Source organism: Grus americana, chromosome 1, assembly GCF_028858705.1.
Source record: "Grus americana isolate bGruAme1 chromosome 1, bGruAme1.mat, whole genome shotgun sequence".
Classification (NCBI taxonomy): Eukaryota; Metazoa; Chordata; class Aves; order Gruiformes; family Gruidae; genus Grus; species Grus americana.
In genome coordinates, this window is record NC_072852.1 from 189,835,582 (window position 1) to 189,856,638 (window position 21,057).

Below are 21,057 nucleotides of genomic sequence, written 5' to 3' on the forward strand. Positions count from 1 at the left end.
ATTATTTCTGTATAGCCTGTCCCATTTAAAAATAAATCATCTCTGTTATGAAAAGACTAGAAGAGTATCCATCGATTTGACAGGTTCTAAAAATCTTTCCAAGCCAATTCACTGGCAACAAAATGAAGGGACAACTCATTTCCATGGTGATGCCATCTGAATCACTCTAGAGCAGCTGAAGAATAGATCCTGATCTGGGAAGGTGCAGTGTTTAAGTTCAGTAACCATGCAACCAGCAAGTACTCTTCATGCTTCATACTCTTCATCCATAAAAAGCTTATTTTCATTCATGCTTGGTTTTTTTCTATGCATTCTTTAGAAGCTTCAGAAGCTCTGGGTTTCATGTCTAGTGGATAGTATTATGTTAAGAAGTATACAAATATGTGCAGAACTGCAGCTGAAAAAAAAGACACTCTCTTCCAAGAGCATTTGGCTTCTCCCAAGTTCAGTTGTTGGCACAGTTTGTTCTTTAGCCTGAATCTACATTGAGGAAGAGTTACCCAGAAAAGTTTACTGAACTGAGGTCAGTTTTTCTTCTTTTATTAAAATTCCTTATCTAATCCAGTGATCTTAAGAGAAGAAAATAATGAGTCGTCATTTTCTGACAGAAGGAAGGCTTTTTACGCTTTTATATTGGCTTATACATAGGTACTGGAATTCTATTATAGTGTTTAACATAACTTTTAAATGCTTATCTTTAAGAGATGCATAGTAATTGTCCTTAATTTTAAAATAAATTGCTTACAAGATCTTTTATTTTCCTTTATTTAAAATGATTTACTGGGGAGATAAGTATTTCTGTAAGGAGTTACATGAACTGACTCGTTAATTATGTTCCCTTTCACACACCTTTGAGTTAGATAACATCTTTTCATAGTCTTTTTATTCTTAGAATGCTTTGTTTCTCATTTTGCATGAATTAGTCATTGAATGGAAATATACTTGACTATGTAAAGAAATGAGCATACTGTGTACCTACAGAAGAAGCCTACACTAGTAAAAGTAGTTTCACTCTTAAGTAGGAACCTCCACCAGTTTTGTGGTGTTTGTTTTTGTTTTTAAGCTTGAATAGAAAATATTATTTGTTTCAATATCATTCATCTGACAGTCTTAACATTGACATAATTGTCAAATTAATTATTAAATCTACAGTGGGTACAGTTTAAAAAACAACAAAATCATCCATTTTTTGCAAATAAATTTGATTTTTATTTCCTCCAGCTTTTGAAAAATCTTTTCTTGTACCTAGTCCTTTTTTACCAAGATGAATTACCTGTAAGATGTTGTACCAGATTTATTATTTGCCAGAACCTTAAAGTGGAGAGGAGAGGCAACCTTGTCTAAGCCTGGGAGTTTTGAAACTAGTAGCACTGAAGATATAGATTGGGATGGTCAAGAAAGGCAAGTCTGTCACAGGTTATTGGTGCACCTCCTCAGGGCTGTTTCATATTGAGTTATTTCAGCTCCCTATGATTCATCTCATTATTTTTTTGTGCACATTCATTCATTCCCATGAAAACGTCACTTGTCGAGGATAAATACGTTAGTAAGAACTCACCTGTTTGGGAAACAGAGCGGCTGATCTGCTTCCAGAATTACAGTGACCACCTTCTTAGCAAAGGTGGACCCGAAGGTTTTGGACCCTGTCCCAAACCTGGTGTAGAGTCCCCTGGCTGTGGACGTCTTCCCAGACCTGTGTGCTTAGGTCTCGACACAGAGCGCCGTTCTGACCACAGCTACGGTTAGCTACACTGAGAAATAACAGAAGGGTTTGGCCCTCTCACTATCAAAAATACAATAGCATTGTTATCAGCTGAATAATTGTCCCTGAAAAAGTATTGGTGGTTTTTCTTCAGATCTGCTGAAGAGCTGCTGCTGCATTTGTTGCAAAAACGTTGTTAGACTTAGGAGGTAATTACACTGGATTTTGTATGTTTTGAGTAATTTGTGAGAGCTTTCTAACCGTGGGACTTGTTGACCCAGCAAAATGTTAGTTTTTAGAGCAACATACTGTGTCAAAGTGCATGCATGAGACATTTCTAAAATGATGCCACTGTGTAGTGCCTAAATATACAGGTCTCTGAATTATTTGCTGAAAAATGAGTTTGGATGCAGAGCAGGATGAGTGGAAACCTGATTTTAGATATATGCAATCCAGGAACACGTAGTGGTGCAGCCCTTAGCTTGCAGTTTGCAGGATAAACAACTAGTTCTTGAATGACTTTACTAAATTGTATGGCATATCTGTTCAGACTCAATTTGTGTATGTAATGTAATTTATATTATGTTATATAATGTGTTGCTCTAAACTTTTACTAGCTAAAAAGGGATGAAATCTACTTGTCCATGAAAATGAGGTAACAGTAGCAATGACCATGTAGTCTTCTCTGTAAGCTGTATTTCTACATGTTTCATCAACTGGAAAGAGCCATTCTTGCTTGGTTTTTTCCCCCCTTAATCTTATGAAGTGCTAGTTATAGATTTACTACAGGAAAATAAGGCTTATGTTTAATGATAGTTTTTTAGATCCCTCTTGTATCTACTATTGCATACTAACTTTGGTGAAAAAGACTAAATAAAAGTGGGTGACAGGTTAAAACCTGTTGTGCTACACTAACACGATGCTATCTCGGATAACTAAATTTTCTAGAGAAGGTTAATACATTTGGTGTAAATCAGTAAAGCATGGAATACAGTATTATATGGAGAGTTTACTGTTTAAAATTGGAGATGGTAAGGATTTGAGGAACAGTAAGGCAAGTAACAGTTGGCTGTAATTGAGATGGCAGTGGGCTGTGCAGGAACAAGCAGGGGATTACTGATTGCCTGCTGCTTTAACTGGTGACACTGTTACTAGGCATATTTTGATGAAATTAGCTGATGAACTAAAGTTAAGAGAGAAATTCAATGAGAAAGAGGCTTCAGAGATTGGACCAAAACAAGAGAATGACAATAAGGACTGAAATAATAGTATTTAATGACCTGGATGGTACATCAGTCCAGATCCTCTGCTCAGAAAACAAGCAACAAGCATCTCAAGTGTGTGAAGGGCATGGATCGAGTAACAGGGAGCTGCCAATATGATATGATTATGAGAAAGCAAAAGTAATCCTGAAATACACTGGGAATGTCTTCTAGCAGAGAGAAAACCACTGGTGTGCTGGTGGGGAGGCCTGGAGCACTGCATGGTTCTAGGTGCCTCTATTCAAGGATGGCAACTCCAAACTGATGGGAGAAAAAAGGACCGCAAGGCTGCCTGTTGCCTTGATCATCCTCTTCAGAGAAGGATAAGACTTTGGCTTCTTCAGCCAGATGCTCAACAGGCATCTGTTAGCACTCTGAGTGTACTGAGGAGAGGGGAAGGTTCTGAAGCTGAAGAGCTCATTGTTGGCACAAATTGGCACACTCTTAGTAAATAGAAGCTGAAAATCTCAGAACCTCATTCCTTTGCTTAGAGGTTTTCTTGAAGCAGAACAACAAAATAACAGGTGGCAGATGGACCAAGGCCTACCCTGAGAGCAGGGGGAAGGTTTCTGCAAGGGACTGGATGGGCTGATACAGGAGTGCTTTCCTGGGCTACCTAGTGTGCCCTAAATCCTCATGTCAGGCATTGAATGAACAGTCTTGTTCCAGTTCTCCGGAAAGGCAAAGAACATAAAGCCATAGTAGTTTACGAATGCTGTTGTGATGTGTTCAGCTGAGATGTTGAGTACTACATGGAAGCAAGGAATGGGCTACCCTCATCACCTTATGGGGGTTAGTCTGAGGTTGATGCATAAGGGTGCATGTTTATCTTCCTTCTCAGCAAAATAATTTAATTTTGAAGGTCTTGTGCATTCATTGTCACCCCTTTGTTTTCACTCATGGTTACTTTTTCATTCTTCCTTATGTGTGTGTTGTGTTTTTTCTTTTGTAGAACGGTTCGTGTCTGGCTGAAGAGAGACAGTGGGCAGTACTGGCCCAGCATATACCATGCAATGCCATGTAAGTATAAGGAGATGTTCACTACCTACTGTGTATTTGCAAAATGGCTTTTCTGGTTTTGATGAAGCTTCATGTTTATGACCATTTGCAAGCTTACCACTCTGTATTAAATATTATTCTTGAACAATCTTCTTCGTTTCTGTGAAGCTTTACCAAGTTGCATGCTAATGCTTCTGAGAGGCATCAGGGATTACAGCAGGAAAAGCATACAGATATGCTACCAAGGGATGAGCATTTAATGCAAACATAGATTAAAAAATGCGGGAGCTCAAAATGTATTCTTGCATTCTGCCACTAATGGAGTCCATAAAGCTTTGTAAGTCTCCAGTATAAATCATTCTGTCCTTCCTACTGCATGTGCTCAGTCCATTAGAGTAAATGGTTTTATTTGATATGAACTTAATATCCTGCAGCAGCTAATATGATAGAGAGGATACTAGACAGGGAAGGCAGCTCTTCCAGTGAAGAAGCAGAATCATTTTACCCCTGCAATTAAATGTGGAAAACCAAGTCTCCCTGATGGATCCCTCCAGTATGATCTGTTCTATGTCTCCTCTCCCAAAGAGAGTGTTCATGCTTTAAAAGAAACTGCAGATCGATGTCCATTTTTCCAAGAGACAGTTGAAGAAATCACAGCCCTAGCTGTTTGTCATAACCCCTGTGCTGAGTGCAGGACTATAACTCTGCAGGTGACCAGCAGCAGGGGTATGCTGATGCTGCTCCTCAATCAGCTTCAGATGTGCTGGATTAGCCTGTCTTTGGAAAGCTTATGAGGCTGACCTTAAATCCACAGACTGAGGAGCATCTATCAAGTTCCATCGAAGTGTTCTTACTGTCTGAAGAAAGAATTATTTTAAGCTAAGATAGCTAGATTTGGAAAAGACATCTGTCTCCATGATATGTGAAATATTTAATAGTTATAAGTTTTAGTACCACAACAACATCAGCTTGGGACCCTAGAGTGGCCATGGTGTTTGACTGCCTGTTCTAAGAAAGCATTCATTTGTTAGAGAGGAGGATCTCTCTTCTTCCTTTGGTGATGAACTAGCTTATAATAATACGTCAAGCCTCAAAGGTACTTTCTGCTCAAGATTTTGTACAAAAAGATAGCGGAAACCAGCTAATGATATGGCAGTCTGTGGAGCTCTGTCATGGTCACTAGCAGTGGCCTGAGTTCCCTTGACCTGTCCTAAGAGTTTTGCTTTCCCAAGTCAAACTGTTACAAAATGGCTGTTTTAACAGTTTGGCAATGATAGTTCTCTTTCTCCATGTGATGTTTTTGCATACATTTGCATTTTAAAATCTTGTTAGGTCCTCCTCCAGTCTTAGCAAGGCTGCATTATTGCCAGTAATAACAGCTTCACTGGAAATGATGGAGTAGATCCAGATCCATTCAAAGGGGACTATTTTAAAGCTCCTTCATTAATTTGAACACCTGACACTGCTCCTTCACTTAGCAGGCTGGTAAGCTTTTGAGCCATGAAGTATTGAAATTCTGCTGTGTTATTCACCAATTTCAAGAATGATCAGGTATAATTAATGACTGGAGCAATGCCAATTACATCGTTACCAGCCATAGCTTTAAGCTTGGAAATCGTAGGAAGGGCTCTGAGTCAGCCTATGCACAAGTCTGCACTTGACTGAAAATGATGTTTTGTCTATTTCTGTATAGATCCTTTTTTTGATGGTCATCTGGTTTACATTCACATTGTATTTTGTTGTCTAGAGGACAATGACTGCCCAGAGGTTCTCTGTGTAAAAATGTAGTAGGCGTGATGGTGCCTTTGTGTTGCTTAGCAAGCTGTGAGTGGTGGTCCCACCTATAGCATGACTTGTGACTTTGATTATGGTGGAGCATGACCCACACCCTTTTATGATTTGATATCAGGTAGCCTTAATAACTGAGTTTGCGCCCTGGCTACTCTGGGAGATGAGGAGGATGAGGAGTTGGGCTGAGTCAGCCATCTGCTTTGGTCAAGCTCTGCACCCAAATGGGGCCATCAGTGCATTCTGAACGTGAAACCCATTAAATACCTGGAAAAAAGATCAAGATTGTAGATCTGTGGTGAATAGGGAAATTTGCTGCTGTTTAGAGGTGGGATTTCCCCAATTACGAAGTTTTATGCCCTGCCTATGGGTGTTTCTGTGTTTGGAAAATTCTGGACAACACGGTGGCCACATTTTTGATCATCTCCTCCAGCCCATGAGTAAGAAAGAGCTGTGGGTGTTATACAGAGTTACACTGTCAGTAAGGCAGACTGGGTAAGCTGGAAACCTGGCTAACGTGTCTCCTCCTTGCCAATCTTGTCTTAACAACTGTATCATAGAATCATAGAATGGTTTGGGTTGGAAGGGACCTTAAAGATCATCTAGTTCCAAGTCCCCTGCCATGGGCAGGGACACCCTCCACTAGACCACGTTGCCCAAAGCCCCATCCAACCTGGCCTTGAACACTTAACCACAGACCTTGGATGAGCAGCTTAACCCTCATATGCAACACAGATTATAGATCTGTAACCATGGTTAGATGTGTGACTTCTGGGCAGTGTCTGCACAGGAGGAAAAACCACAACAACTTAGTAGACACAAATGTATGAAAGGGAAAGTAATTGTAGTCAAGAGAAGTAAAAAAAAAAAGCCACTCAAAAAAACCCAAACCCAACCAAATAAAAAAACCCAAACAAAAACCTCTCACAGATGTGGAATGAAGTAAAGGATTTATTGTAGTGAGGAACAGTGCAGTATCCAATCTTTGAGGCAGATAATACACTGTCTCTCTTATGATGGTTTTCATAGCTAACACTTTGCTGTGAACAGGAGGATAAAAAAACTGTAAAGCGAAACATGCTGCTTTGGCCTTAAAGTATGCTACTTTTAGGCACTTCAAAGGGGATCCCTGAAACTGCAGGTACAAAGTTTGTATTTCTCTTCTACTTCTGTCAGCCTCTAATAGAGATGACACACTGTTGAGAGCATGAAGTATGTAATCGGACTTTTCCTTCATAATTCATTTTCCAAAGCCTAAAATCACTGTTTATTTGCCCTGCATTTAAGATAAAGACTACAGCCAGACTTCTGTATCAGGAATATCCTGCCTGTCTTCTGCAGTGGTTCAGATCAATCTTTTTCCAGTCTAAAATCCAAATCATAGCTAGACACTGAAGTAGAGGACCTTTGGAGTGATGTTATTTTTCCTGGCTATTATTTTAAAAGGATCTTAAACATTTCAGAAGTTTAGGGTTTGGGTATTTTTGTTTGGTTTGCTTTTGGTTTTCTCCCACTCTTCTTAATGAGCATAAGTGCTTAAGTATCCGAATGTCATCCTATTTTCACTAAAGCATAAGCTGCTGCAGTCTTGTTACAACTGGTATCACTTTAACCACATTAGCGTAGCTAGTGTGGACATAATTTTAGTGCTGACATAATGATTTTTCCAAGAGCACATGCTACTGAAGAATTCCCTTAGGAAAACAATTATAGCAAACTAAGTATCTTTACACTGCTATGACTGTGTACACATGGGTCTGGAATTTAGAAGTGACTTTTTTGTAATCAACCCATATCAAGCAGTTGCTTGCACCTTTTGTGTCTGAAGTGTTTCAGGCTATTTGGGAAAAGCTTTCTTCAAATAGCTAATTTACCTGAGACTTTTTGTCTGCAAGCTGTTTATTGCCTTCAGGGTTATTAGTGGCTCTTTCAATGTATGCACAGTGTCTAGTGCTTGAAAGCTGATATGTAGAATATGCCTGTTCTGGCATTAAGTGCCTTTGAAAGGATTTGATGCTTATTCTGCTTAGAATCGCGCTTTTTTTCTGTTTTTCCTACAACTGTCTCATTCTGCTACAACCCTAGAAGCCTCAGTATAATAGTAATGCACCACCATCCAAAGGCGTGATTTGAATTTGTCTTTTCTGAGGGAGAAGTATAGGAAGGAACAATTTTGTCATTGTTAGTAGCCCTAATTTAAGAGTTTCCTTTCTGGCAGTTTCCTTTAACTGAAGCCTTTTCTTTGATTTAATTCAGTCAGCCCTTCCAGGAAACAAATAAATCAGGTGCCTGCCTGGATGTGGATCTAGTATGCTTTCTGCTTGCAGTTGGTTATCCTTTAGGAAATGTTTCAAGGGGGAGTCAATATTGAAGGTAGAACAAGTTTTGTTAAACAGTCAGCATGGATCCTCCTTCATATAGTTTTGCTGCCAACTAAACTATCAAGGAAGATTTGCTGAGCTATGGATTGTTTAATCGTAGGTGAGACGTTACACAAATTGAGAATATACCAGATATACAATACTGCAAAAGAGAGGACTCCAAGCTCGTTAGTAACAAAAACACTGCTAGTAATCACAATGGAGAGTAGAAACCAAGAGGGGGGAAAAAAGCAGAACTAAAAGTGCATCTGACTGTACTCTATATTTATCACAAGAATACGGTTTAAAGAACACTCTTAGCACTATTGAAGGAGCAAGAATGCCTGCTCCTAGCTGCAGTTGGCAATTGCTGCTGAAAAATGATTCTTGAAGGTTTCTATTGGGACAACAGGACTCCCAACTGCATGCTGCTGTGTTGAGCAGTAAAAACAGTCCCTGCCTTCTGAATGCAACTTCACAATTTCTCAGTTAAACCAAGCATAGCTCTTGAATTCTTGCAAGAAAATTCTGGTTTTACCCATGATACATACCCTGACAGATCCTCGAGGGAGCGTAGTATGACTGACTTGTGTGCAATTTAAGAGTATATCCTGATGTTTATTAAAGTAATATGGATATAATAAAACAATGGCTAGTTTTCAATACAATCTTTTATTTTGGCCATAGTATGTGATACTGTCATAGCATTGTCTGTGGTGAAACTAGAGTAGGGGACAGTTGGACTCACAGTCCTTATTATTGACTGATATGTTGATTTCTACAGGTTAACTTTCTTACTGCAGCTATAGGATGCAAGCCTCTGACATAAGACACTGTTTTCTTTTATTGTCAGTAAAGTTCAGGCAAATTTAAAAACCTAAATTATTCAGCTAAGCAATCTCTCAAATTTGTACTGAAATATCAGGCGTCTCATATCAAACCACCACCACTGCTCTTGTATGATGTGCCTGTTTTCAGATAACTAGTAAGAAAAAATTAAGGAGCTGGAGCAAAAAATAGCCATTGTTCCATGTCCTAATAACATAAGATTGAATGAATTGCAAAACACGTTTTTTTTTCTTTAATGCTTGTCTATTGGAAGGAGCAAAATGCTGAACAGCATCGTAAAGCATGTTAGCTAGTTTTAGGCTTTCCAGAACTTCAAGAAAATGAGAATCACAGTTTTGTTAACTTCATCAACATGTTCATTTTTTTCAGCTCCATGTTCATGCATGTCTTTTAACCCGGAAACCAGAAGGCTGTCCATAGGTCTAGACAATGGTACAATCTCAGTAAGTACATCCAAAGATTTCTAGTTGAAATGCTTCCCTTTTGAGAAGTATATGTGTGATGTTGTGTTGAGGATATTTTTGCTAGTGTTTGGGAGAGAGACTTTTTACTGCTAGTGGAACTGAAGCTGTAGTGTAGAAAATGGCAGATTATTACAAATTTCATTCCAACTGCCACAAAGAGATTGAGTGGGGTTTACAATATTTATTAGGCAACTAAACAAACTGTCATAATTTGCATATCTCTTAAAAAATAACAATGCAGAAAAACAGCTGTTGTTTTATTAAATTCGAGTGACTTGTTAATCATACAATATGAAAGTTTTTTGAAAGCAACAATCAAGAGGGGAAAAATCATCTTCTTAGAGGCAGAAGGTGGATTTTTGCTGCATATCTAGCTGCTTTTTCAAACTTCGGGGTTCAGATTTTCTTTTCCTCTCCCTTCTTTCGGAGGAGTTGCTCCAAACTGGCAGTGCTGTTGCTGAAAGATTTGGTTCGTTAACATCTAAGAGAGATCTGTGTGTGTGTAAAAGAAGTAGGGTATTAAACCAAGAGTCTGTCTTTTAGATCTGGGACAGAGGGTAGCAGTTGACCTTATTAATTGGATTTTTCTTGTGGGATGATGAGTAAAGAGCTATATTACTTTGTGGAGGGGTCATGGGTCAGAGAGGTATGTTTCACCTATGCCTCATCAACAGACTCCTCTTCCAGTTTAAGATCATTTTAGCATCATTTCAGATTTTTACTGCTGTTGTCTCTGCCTTATGGGTTCTATAGAGTGTTTGCAGGTTGGCATAAGGGTAGCTGTCTGCACTAAAGCCAAGATGGTATTTGGGAAAGGCTGTGTGACCCTTTTAGCTGTTGCCTGTGAGCTGTATCAAAGATGTGAAGGTTTTGACCTATAAAGCTATTAATGGCTAGTAGCAGAGATTTTTTTTGTGCCTGTAGGAGATTTCTCCTTTTGTATCTAGGAGATGGGACAGCTGCCAGAGAATTCCCTGCACCTCTGAAATTCCCTTCTGCCCACTCTCTGAAATAGCTGTAATTTACCAGTCCTACTAGACACTTTTGTTTTCACCAGGCCTTTGAGGAATGTGACCGTAAATAAGGTATTTAAATACTCTGGCATCATGGAAGAGACTGTCTTTTGTCTTCAGGGCATTTTGCCTTGAAGAGTCAGAGGGTGCTTGAGTCTGAATGGAGTCAAATATTTTTCCATTCTGAAGCTAAAGAAGGTAAATGAGATATGCAGGTGGTAAACCAACCTGTGACTTTGGGTACTTATAGGTATATATTGCCATATCTGAGGCAGATTCTATTTGTTGCTAAGCTGGGCTTTTCTTTTCCCAGTCTTCTGGATACAAGTACACAGGGGGGTGTCTGTGTTGCTTGATTTAGTTCCCTGTAGGTGCAGGCAGTTGTGTGGTAGAGGATTGCGCAGAAAATGCACTCCACAGACTTCCACAAGTGATGAAATATTTCCCTCTGTAGCAAATCAAGGCTTGAAAGAGAACCCACAACTGTAATGTGATACAAGTGGTGGAGGTGGGAATGGAAGAAGAGGAAGGGTAGACCCATATCCAAGTCCCAGCAATATTGGCGTGTTAGAGAAAACCCATGGGTACTTGAAAGTGGGTTACAACCACCCTCTGGAGGAAAGGGTAAATTTTCTTTCCTGGGCACTGCTATGATGATCAGTTTAGCACAGGAGTATATAAGCAGGGCACACTGACCACAAAATAAGAGAACTTACTGCAACAAGATGATCTTAGTGCCCTTACTTTTAACTGTCTGGCCCTCAAAGGGAAAGTACAGGCAATTTACTTGAGCAGCTTGAAATATTTGGGAATTAGTCAGCTGTTCCATGTTAGCACTTCTGGTAACACCCAGCACCCTTGTGTACGCTGGGTGCAGGACCAAAAAAAAAGAAAAAAATCGTTCTCCATCTTCACTTTGTGTAGAAGGAAAGGACTCCTGATAACGGCTGTAGACTGATGTAATACTCATGAGCGTGCCATGTAATCTCAAACTAATCTTTTTGCAGTGCAGGGAAGTACTGCTCTTACTTTCAAATGTAAATAGGGATAAGAAAGTGGAGCTGCCCTTTTTCTTTTACATGAAATGTTTGTAAACTGTATGGATTTTGGTTATAAGCCTGGCACCTCAGAAATGTGTATGGTGGATTTTGAGAAGGATGGGCAGCAATGCTTTTGTCAAAGAGAGATGTTCTAGCAGAGCCACCATGAGGTGAGCTTGTCTGGCCACCTTTCATCGTGAAACAGGGTGACAATTTTTGCTTCTACAAAGATGAAGAGATTGTTTTCAACCTTTTGTAACTTCTCAACATGAAGGCTGCACAAACATTTGTGCAGCACAGTAGAAAGTTCTCTTGAGCGAAAAATTGTCTAGCATCGTGCTTGAAGAGCAGTGGTACCTAAAGTACAAAAAAAAAGTTTCTAGGATCTTCGCAAAACTTTTTTGAGAAGAAATGGCATTTCTGTTACTTTGTGTCTTAGGGATTGCCTGAGGTCCCTTTTGGAAGCCAAAAGACTTTATCATGGTCATAAATTCCTTGCTCTGAAGTGGAGAAAAACATACTTCAATGGGTGTAAGTCTCTCAAGATACCACAACAAGAAGAAACAGAGGAAAGGTCTGTTACTTGCAATAGACAGGAGACTTCCACAGCCAAGATGAGATTCCTCACCTAATTTCATCCATCTGAAAGTTAGCCTTCTAGACAAAGTTAATCATTAGGTTCTGCAGCCAATAGATGAAAGGTGAATTGCCTTTGGAGATACCCGTTACTTACCCTAGTTACGCATGTTACTTACCCTAGAACTTATCTTACGATAGCATAAATCTCTCCCCTCATTTCTGGGGAGATTTAAATGAGGGATTTAGTTTTTAGGTAGCTGAAGCTGAATTAAATCGATCATTTTTGCTGACCATGCTTGTATCTAGATGAAGCTGTTCCACACTTCAAGCAGGGCCACAAGGAAAACAGGGCACCAGAATAACCCGTTCAGAATTCTTCCTTGGGGGGTGGTACTTGTTAGGATAGATTCGTCTTCCACATAATTTGATCTTGAAGGTGTCTACAGGTTTGGCCATAAACAGCACTTTGAATACCTGAGGTTGAATCAGGCTCTACTTGCTGATGTGCACCCTTCCCCTCTGCCACTGTGGGAAGTTTACTATTTTTTATGTCAAGAAAACTACATGATACTTTCTGTCTTCTCACAGTTTTTATACTTTATAAAGTGAAAACACTGTAATCATTTTATAGAGCTTTCTTTGCAACAGACATAGATGTAGGGTCTGACAGTAGATTTAAGAGTCTTTGTGCTCTTCCATTTCTGAAGCGGGTTTGTTGTTCTCTGGGAGACACGGTGAGAGTGCTGTTGGTCACTTGTGTTAACAGGACAAAGTCAAGCCTTTAAGGAGATCTGCAATGTCAAAATGGCATCATCTACCAGAGTACAAGCTGTAAATTCCCTGGGGTGGGAACTAGGTTGTGAATGGATAACACATAACTATTATATAAAGATTATTAACTCTCAGAAATTGATTCAGTTGCCTAAGCAGAGGTCTCTAGTGCTATTTTGGGATACATCAGTTGGCATCCACTGCAGCTCTGGAAAGGCATGGGTCTTCCTTAGACCCTGGGCCATGTCAGCCAGCCCCATGGCCAAGGACTCTGAAACAGCACACACTTGAGTATGGCTTTTGTTTGCCTTAACAAGAGCCATTTGAAACAAGATGATGATAATATTCCCAGAGTGAGGATTTACAGAGGTCTTAGGCTCAAGAGAAGTTTGTGGTGGGTGTATAAGTTTCAGTGTGAGGGAGGTGTGCTCCATGAAGGTATAGTTGAGAGTCTATGTACAACAGTGGGCACTAAATTGGACAGTCTTTTCAGATGTTCAAGACTTCTCCTTTCTGCTTTGTGAAGGCTTTTATGGTACCAAGTCATTGTTGTAATACTAAGCTTACCTAAAGCAGCCAAGACTGATCACTGACATTGTCAGTATGGCAAAAAAAGGTAGCAAAGTAGCTCCAAAAAAACCTCTGAAGAGCAAAGAGTGATCTTGCCAGAAAAAATGTTTTTTAATCCCTGCAAGGAGGGGTTTTGGTTTTGCCATCCTGAGTGCTCTGATATATCCCAACCCCTCCTGTGCACAAGGGCTCTCATAGGACTCAGAAATCTTTCTCCGTCCTGTTAACAAGCACCAACTGAGCTGTGTGGGTGACCCCAGCCTTTCTATCTCATTAAGAAGAGCCAAGAAGCTGCCTAATGAGAACTGAGCGTCAGCAGCTCTGAGAGGAGCAAAACAGCTACGCATGGAAGGATAAAAAAACCCAGTTTCTGTTGGTACAATGTTAAAGAGATGTAGTCGGCATTTTTGTAGTGCAGATGACACAATGTATGTGCAATAGGGCATGAATTTCTTGAGCAAGGTGCCCTGTGCTAAAATACCTGTGTATTGATGCAACCAATACATTTGGCCTTGAGAAGGAGAGGGGAATGAGTGCAATGGAAGAACATGTGATAGTGTAAAGGGGAGCAGGGAGTAAAAGACCTGGAGAAAGATTAGAAAATACAAAACAAGAAAATACATCGCAAATTATCATATGCTGTCAAAGGAGAGAATGGGAAGCAAGAAGTCTTCAGGGGGAAAAAAATTTAAGAAAAAATTATATCCGGTATTCAGGTTAATGGAACTGTGTTTATTTTGTATTGTGTTTGTCTAACTCTTGGATGGAGCAGTGTATTAATAGTACATAGTTGTGGTTTGTATTAAAGTATACAGAGCTAATCAATACTTGGGTAAACCTTGCAAACTGCAGTTGTGTTTGATTCACTGTATTATAATGGAGAGACTCAAAAGCCTTTTCAGTCTTCCACTGAAACTGTGGGATTGTTTGAGTCACGGAAGAGAATGGCCGCATCACGTTTATCAAGGGGAAAATGCAAAGACACATGAGGATGCAAACCACACTCTTCATCCCACCTGAAGTCACCAGCACTTGTGTGCCACCACAGTGAAAGTTGGGGTCAGTGGGTCAGTACCAGGACAGCCAGATTGGTGGGAAAGGCAGACAAATTGTCCCACTATGTGTTGCAGCAACTGAAGCCATTTCTCTTTAGGTAATGACAGCAGAAAGTTAGCATTCATAGCAAAGGGCCTTGCTTCAAGTAGGCTTTGTAGTAGAGCATTTCATGTGGTGATTTAGCATTCTTCAGGCAGTGGTTAATGAAAACCACTTCCTCTGTAAGTAGCTAGGGAGGTATAGCAGATTTTTAACATTCGGTGGTTTGTAGAGTTAAGGTGACCCTGGTATAGAAATCCAGCTGACTTAATTATTTGTTACTGCTGTTTAAATAACGCTCCCCACTCTGTAGTCCTCCACTGCCAGGGGAAAGCTAACGGGAGGTGGAGCAGATTAAGGAAAGGAAGATGAAGTAGAGTAATTCAAGAGAACATGTTTATAACTAACTTACAAACAGAAACCTGGAAACAGCAAAATACATAGCTGCCTCAACCCACTCACAGTTGTTTTTCCTGGAAGCTGGGATCTCTAGATGTTCCACAGATGAGTATTGTAGCCTCTCCACGTTGGTGCCAAGCAGTAGATCTGATGTGTTAGGGTAATCCTGGTGCTGGAAAGCCGCGCAGATCACCTACAGTGACCCCACAGAAAATGCAGAGTGGCTATTTTTTTTTAATTCCGGTTTGGAAACTGTGGGTAAATACCAGCTTTTTGGTGGTTAGAATGTGTTCTCGTGCAGTTTTGCACTACACATTTGGTTTGCCTTAAATATAGTCTGTAGGCTCCTGAAGTCTGGTCTTCTCTACTGTTGCACAGTGCTTCTGTCAGTACTTACACATTAATATTTCACAACTGTATGCTTTAAAATTTAGCTTATCGTGTGTTTATAATGCTTCTCTTATTTTTACCCTATATCCACATTAAATGAGTTAGGTTTTACTTCTTCTGTCCTCAAGGTAGAATAGCTCAGGGAGTTTCTGTGTAGTTTGCTATAAATTATTAATATGATGTGTTTTTACACTCCTTGTTTTTTCTTTGTGTTTTTCTGAGTACGTGGTGTACACTTGTAGATACCTGACAGCAGTTTGAAAGCTAATTCATGCGGTGGTGCTGCAGAGCCTACCCTTTGGGTGTTTCCTCCAGAGACGTGACAGAGGTTTTGTTGTGGCCACCCAGCTTTGAGCAACTCTCCTCTTCACATCGAGTGGCAGGGATGCCCAGGTGCTCAGTCAGTTTAACCACATGGGGGTTTTCCAGGAGCTGAGGCTGCCATGCAGACTCTTAGCTGCTGTTTTCACCTTTTCCTCGTGCAAAAGCCATATCATCAGTTAAACAGCAGCAGCAAGGCAGCGGGACTGCAGAACCAGTCCCCATAGGGGTGCTCTTCCCTGGCCGCAGGACAAGCCTGGCTGGGTCACACCACGCATCTGTCCCCAGGCAGCCACAGCCTGTGCTAAGCCACCCTCCATCCCATGCACGACTGCTTGTTAACCACAACAAAGCAGTAGCAAAGCAAGAAAGTCTGCTTCTGAGATACCAAAATAAATATCAACCATTAGTGGGATAAAATCAAGGGGGAGGGGGGAAGTCTGAGTTTCTATTTGTCTGAAGCACTGACAGACTTTTGAATTTGAGTTTCTGACAGAATTTGAGTTTCCTGAGTGTTCAGGTTGGGGTGTAGTGTATGCACACACATGGATACACATGTATACACACACGCACGTGTGTACACACATAGCTGTGTACACGTGCAGGTACCTGAGCAATAGGGCTGCTACATGCCAGATCTCAGGGCTCTCATTTTGTAGTACCTCAGCTCATAGCAAGCCATTTCTGCCAGCTTTTTTTGGCTTCTTTTTTAATAGTTCCTCTTTTACATCCACCATTCTGTTCAGAAGCGCTCAGGATGTTGTTTCATAGGCAGCTTTAAAAAGTGAAATAATTTAGTTTTTTAGATGGAGGTACTCAAAATTAGTAAAAGTATAGACAGGACTGTGGTTGCAAAGAAGTAAGAGCTTTGGTAATGAATTCAAATGAAAACACCCTCAAACACTTTACATATCTAAGCACAGTTTCTTTTTTTTCTTTTCCCTCCCTCAGGAATTCATTTTATCAGAAGATTACAATAAGATGACACTAGTGAAAAGTTACCAGGGTAAGAACCATGATCCGTGTTAATTGGTTTGTATTGTCATTAATTTTTGTTAATGTTCTCTTAAGGAGTGTGAATGGAGTGAAGTCTCCTTTACAGTGATTGATTTTTTTTTTTTAAACTAATGTAAATGCTGTTTTTATCAATAGACCAATAATGTGCTTTGTTCTGGGATTACAAGACTTTCAAAGAGTTGTTTCAAGTTCTGTTTTTCCTTTTAAATGTTCCTTTGGAATTTCATTCTAGATAGCAAACTGTCCAAAATCCAGATCACATTTGGGGAAGAGGAGTATTAATTTTTCATCTTTAGTAATCCGATGTATCTAATGAAACAACTTAGGAAACTAACCCATCTTTTAAGGCTGGGGCATTTAGGACTGTAGCTTTAGGGGTTAGTCTGGTTATACTTCAATAACTGTCAGCTTCAGTAATGTCGAGATTATCAGTGAATACCTGTCATAGTAAAAGGTCAAGAAATGCTAATCCATACCTTTACTAATTATATTCTGGTATTCACTAATGTGATGTTTTAAGAAACCTAGCTATTTATCTTTGTCAGACCTCTAAAGGACACTGCACTTGGGACAGGTATTCTTATGAAAGTAACAAATACAAATGCAGCAATTTATTCTTCTGTCTCTTTTGCTGTTAGACTAAGAAATGGTATGATATTATATGATATTATATGGTATCATATCATATTACATTATATGCTAAGTATTATGTTTCTGTATAGAAACCTCCGACATGTTGGTTTGAGATTTCTCACATACATTTTAAAATATGTATTTACTCATATATTTTGAGTTTTATACCTAAAAACATTGAGAGGATAATTTAAATCTCTAAATGGAGGCTCTGGGGATCACTTTGTAACATTTAGATTTTAAGGTATGAAGAGAATCTTGATTTTTGCAGAGCATGGCTAACATGTATCAGCTTTTGAGCATTTTATTTCAGTTCTGCAATGAATGCCTGGTATGTTGTAAAATTAAGCTAGACTGCCTGCATTTTTTTCTTAGCTTGTAAAAACTGAAGAAAAATATCCAATGATGTTAAAATATATGTGAATCTTAAATAAGATTGCTGCAGTCTGACTGTACAAGTCTTTAGTATCTGAATTTGTGATTGCTCCACAATCACCAAAGTTTGACACACCTAGGTTTCATATTTAAGGGTTGTTGCACTGAATAGTCCTACTGAGTGTTCTGTAGCCCTCTTTGTTATTAGCTCATGCATTTGCATGCTTGGATGCAGTCTTGCAGGCTAATCACAGCCTAGGAAGGGTGAGCTGAAATCTTCTCTTCTGCATATGCAGAACAACATATGCATGAGGCCACCCTTCTTGCCAAGCTCTTCAGGGAAAAGGCTGAAAATTTTGGAAGGGGGGAACGTATATCTTGGCAGTATGGCAGAATAGCCAGTTGACTGTGCCAGACCACCCAAGGCCTGGGGAGCACCCCTCATAAAATTAAAAAAAATGAGATTAAGGCTGTTCTCATGGCATTGTGCTGCAGTGTGCCAGATGTGCTGCTGCTGCAGAGCATTGGAGGAGGCCTTTGGATAGTAAGACGCCATGGAGAGCCTCCATGGATTGTCCTGTGGGAGAACCCCAAGAATTCAGATGGCATCCCCCAAATGCTGGACAAGAGAGGACTCTAATGAGGGACCATTAACATCAATAGAGAGGCAGTACAACTGGCCACAGTCCCAACTGCAGTCACCTCCTTCCCAGACTGCCTGTCTCAGCACAGGAAGGTTTTTGATCAGTTCTGGTCATTTTGTGCCAGAACTCTCAGATGATGTGTTAGATTTTATCTGAAAGCTGTGGAATTATTTTAGGGCAAGAGAAGCAATACTTGTGCCCAGAATCAGCAGAATTTCAGTTCTAGCCCAAACCACAGCGATCGCTGACAACAGACAGTGTCTGCCTTCAGGCGCTTAAGCCAGTGCATGGGACACTCCTGCTGTGTCCCTCAGGGGCATGGAGCCCCTGCCTCGTTTTCTCCCTCGCTTCCAGAGTTTGATGTTTGGTCTTTTCCTTGTTTTAGCTGATGAAGACTGTATTCCCCTAATTTAAAAAATAGTGGCAGTATGCAAGTGACCTAGTTTTGGGAGCGGAAAGAAAGCGTGGTGATCCCAGGTTGCTGGGATCCCCCAAATTCATGTGTATGGGATGTCTGTATAGTAATCTACCCTCTGTGCAGGGGTTAAAGAACCAGTGGAGCTGGTGTTCTGCTTTCTGCACATTGCCAGCCACGTGGGCAAAAGTTTGATTTTGGAAAAAAGTGCCCTCAGGTACTGTTGGAGATACTTTTTTCTTTTCTTTTATCTCCCCTCACTGCTGGCTTAGGGAAGCCAGACTGCTGTGAGTGCTGCAAATGGTGACCAGAGAGGATGGAAGGCAGGTCTCAATTCATTGCTACAGGAGGGACAAGACTCAGTGAAGGGCCATTGTGATTCAGTAGGAAACTTTCCCTGGAACAGCAGTCGACAGCTGCCACATAACACAGCCAGGCAGGACATGGGGAGGGAGGAGAGCTGCTGCATGAAGACACACTCTGCCCAGCTTACCAGCAGTGCTGGCAACCCGTTCTGAGTTACACAAACACCTCTGTGCTGGTCCTCTGTCCAGACCAGCAATGACACGGTGCTAAGTAGGTTACAGCAACCCAGGGACAATCTCAACTTGCCTCAGCTCCACTGGAAAGCATCACCCAAAGTCCCAAGGGGCAATTGCAGTGGGCAGGTTTTGACAGTGCAAAGGAGGAAAACAAAGTGAGATTCCCCACTGTTTGCAGCACACTGATGACCTGAGGCTGCCTGCTACTCCGCAGCACTGTGCCTCCCGCCACCCCCATCCATACACACATGCTCCCTGGTTCTCCGCTCTTCACACCGCTTGTTGGTGGAGGAGGGCAGCACTCCTCCTGCCACTTCCCTGGGCTTGGCTGGACACATACTGGAGATCCGGGGTGCTGGGGAAATATCACAAAAGCAAGATGCTCTGGGAGCTGCTTTCAGTCACAAGTTCCTGCAGTTCCATTGGACCATGCAGTGGTAGGCACTTCCATGCTCTTCTTGCTACAGTTGCCTCCATCCAGGACACTGCATTTGGGCTAACTGGGGGCATCACTGGGGCCAGAGTCCAGCAGTGCTGCTGGCACAGTGCAAGGAGGAAAAAGTCCCATGTTCACCCTGCTCTCTGGGAGAATACACAGGGAAGGGCCACATAGTCCGTTGGGCAGGCATGTCGTGATTCAGCAGAGATGAACCTTTCTCACCTGGTCTGGGAGGAGTCCCCTCCACAATCCCATCCCTGTAGTACACCTTTCTCGTATGGCCGTACCGAGGTATATGGGTTGGCATAAGCATCTTGGCAAAGCCCTGGGGCAGGGGAAAACATAATTAAAAATGAACATGTAGTTTTGTTTGGTATGGTGGCCTTCTAGTGGTTCATTTGTTAAAAGCCTTACTTTTTAAAAGTGTTGGTTGTGTTTACAGTTTTCAAGTAAGGCCTTTATATGCTTTAAAAATATTTTAGGGGTGTAAATAATTTTATTTAGCCTACCAAGGGGATTTAGCTTAGCCATGCTGGCTGGTTTTGTGTGTGCCAGCTTTGTAAATGTTCAGCAGTGCTCTTTAAAAGTATCACCTTGCCTGACAACTGGTGGGCTATTGATCATCTCCCACAACAAGGTATTACTATATGTAGCTGAAGCTACCATAGTGATTAAAGAACATTAATTGTGTCTTGAAAGGCCATGAATATGTCTGCCAAATGATCTGCTAGTGACAGAGAATGACAGCACGTGCATAGGCTGTGTTTTGGTCTTGGCAGGGGTCTATAGCCAGGTCTGGTGTCGTACAGCAGCCCAGCACCAGCAGCATACATGGCCAGCTGTGCTCTGTGCAGTTTTTGCTGCGACACTGTGTCTGGAGTTGCGAAATCTTCTGTTTCTTGAAAGGGATCAATCCACAGAGATTGGGGATGTGACACAGTGTTAGTCAGGATTCCGGGGTGGGTCATGGGGCATGGGCCTCCTACAGGCACTAACTCCCTTCCTTGTGTGAGGAGGGGTGGTGCAAGCATTTAAATGGTGCCATTTGGGACACTCTGGAAAATTAAACTGTTAATTCTGTGTCGATCTTTCATAAATATCACTGTTGCCTCTTCTTCAGCCACAGCACCAGCTGCAGGCACAGACAACCTCCACTCCTAGCAACCTTCTCTTTCCCCAGGCAGCTCCTCTTGCATTCCTGCGAGACTATGGGTATTGAAGAAACCCTTCCCTCCATGCAGCAGCCTTGGCTTCCAGCCCCTGCCAGCCCCTTCTTACCAGGGGCCATGTTTCCAGTCCATGGCCCCTCTGGATGATATAACAGCTCCTGCTTTTTTTAAAAAATTTATTTATTTATTTATTTATGTAACATGCTGATGTTCTGCCGAGC

At 41.1% G+C, this 21,057-nt stretch overlaps 1 protein-coding gene across 4 annotated transcripts in view; it reads left to right on the forward strand.

The window, feature by feature from the left end:
• The window catches only part of WDFY2 (WD repeat and FYVE domain containing 2), a 72,180-nt gene that overhangs the window by 33,256 nt on the left and 17,867 nt on the right, over positions 1-21,057 (forward strand). For all 4 annotated transcript variants that reach the window (XR_008578296.1, XM_054835564.1, XM_054835584.1 and 1 more), the window contains exons 2-4: positions 3,917-3,984; positions 9,330-9,403; positions 16,554-16,608. Coding sequence is in view for 3 of the 4 variants with exons in the window: in XM_054835564.1 (XP_054691539.1) it covers positions 3,917-3,984; positions 9,330-9,403; positions 16,554-16,608 (197 nt within the window). In the remaining variant the exon portion in view is untranslated. The remainder of the gene's footprint in view (positions 1-3,916; positions 3,985-9,329; positions 9,404-16,553; positions 16,609-21,057) is intronic.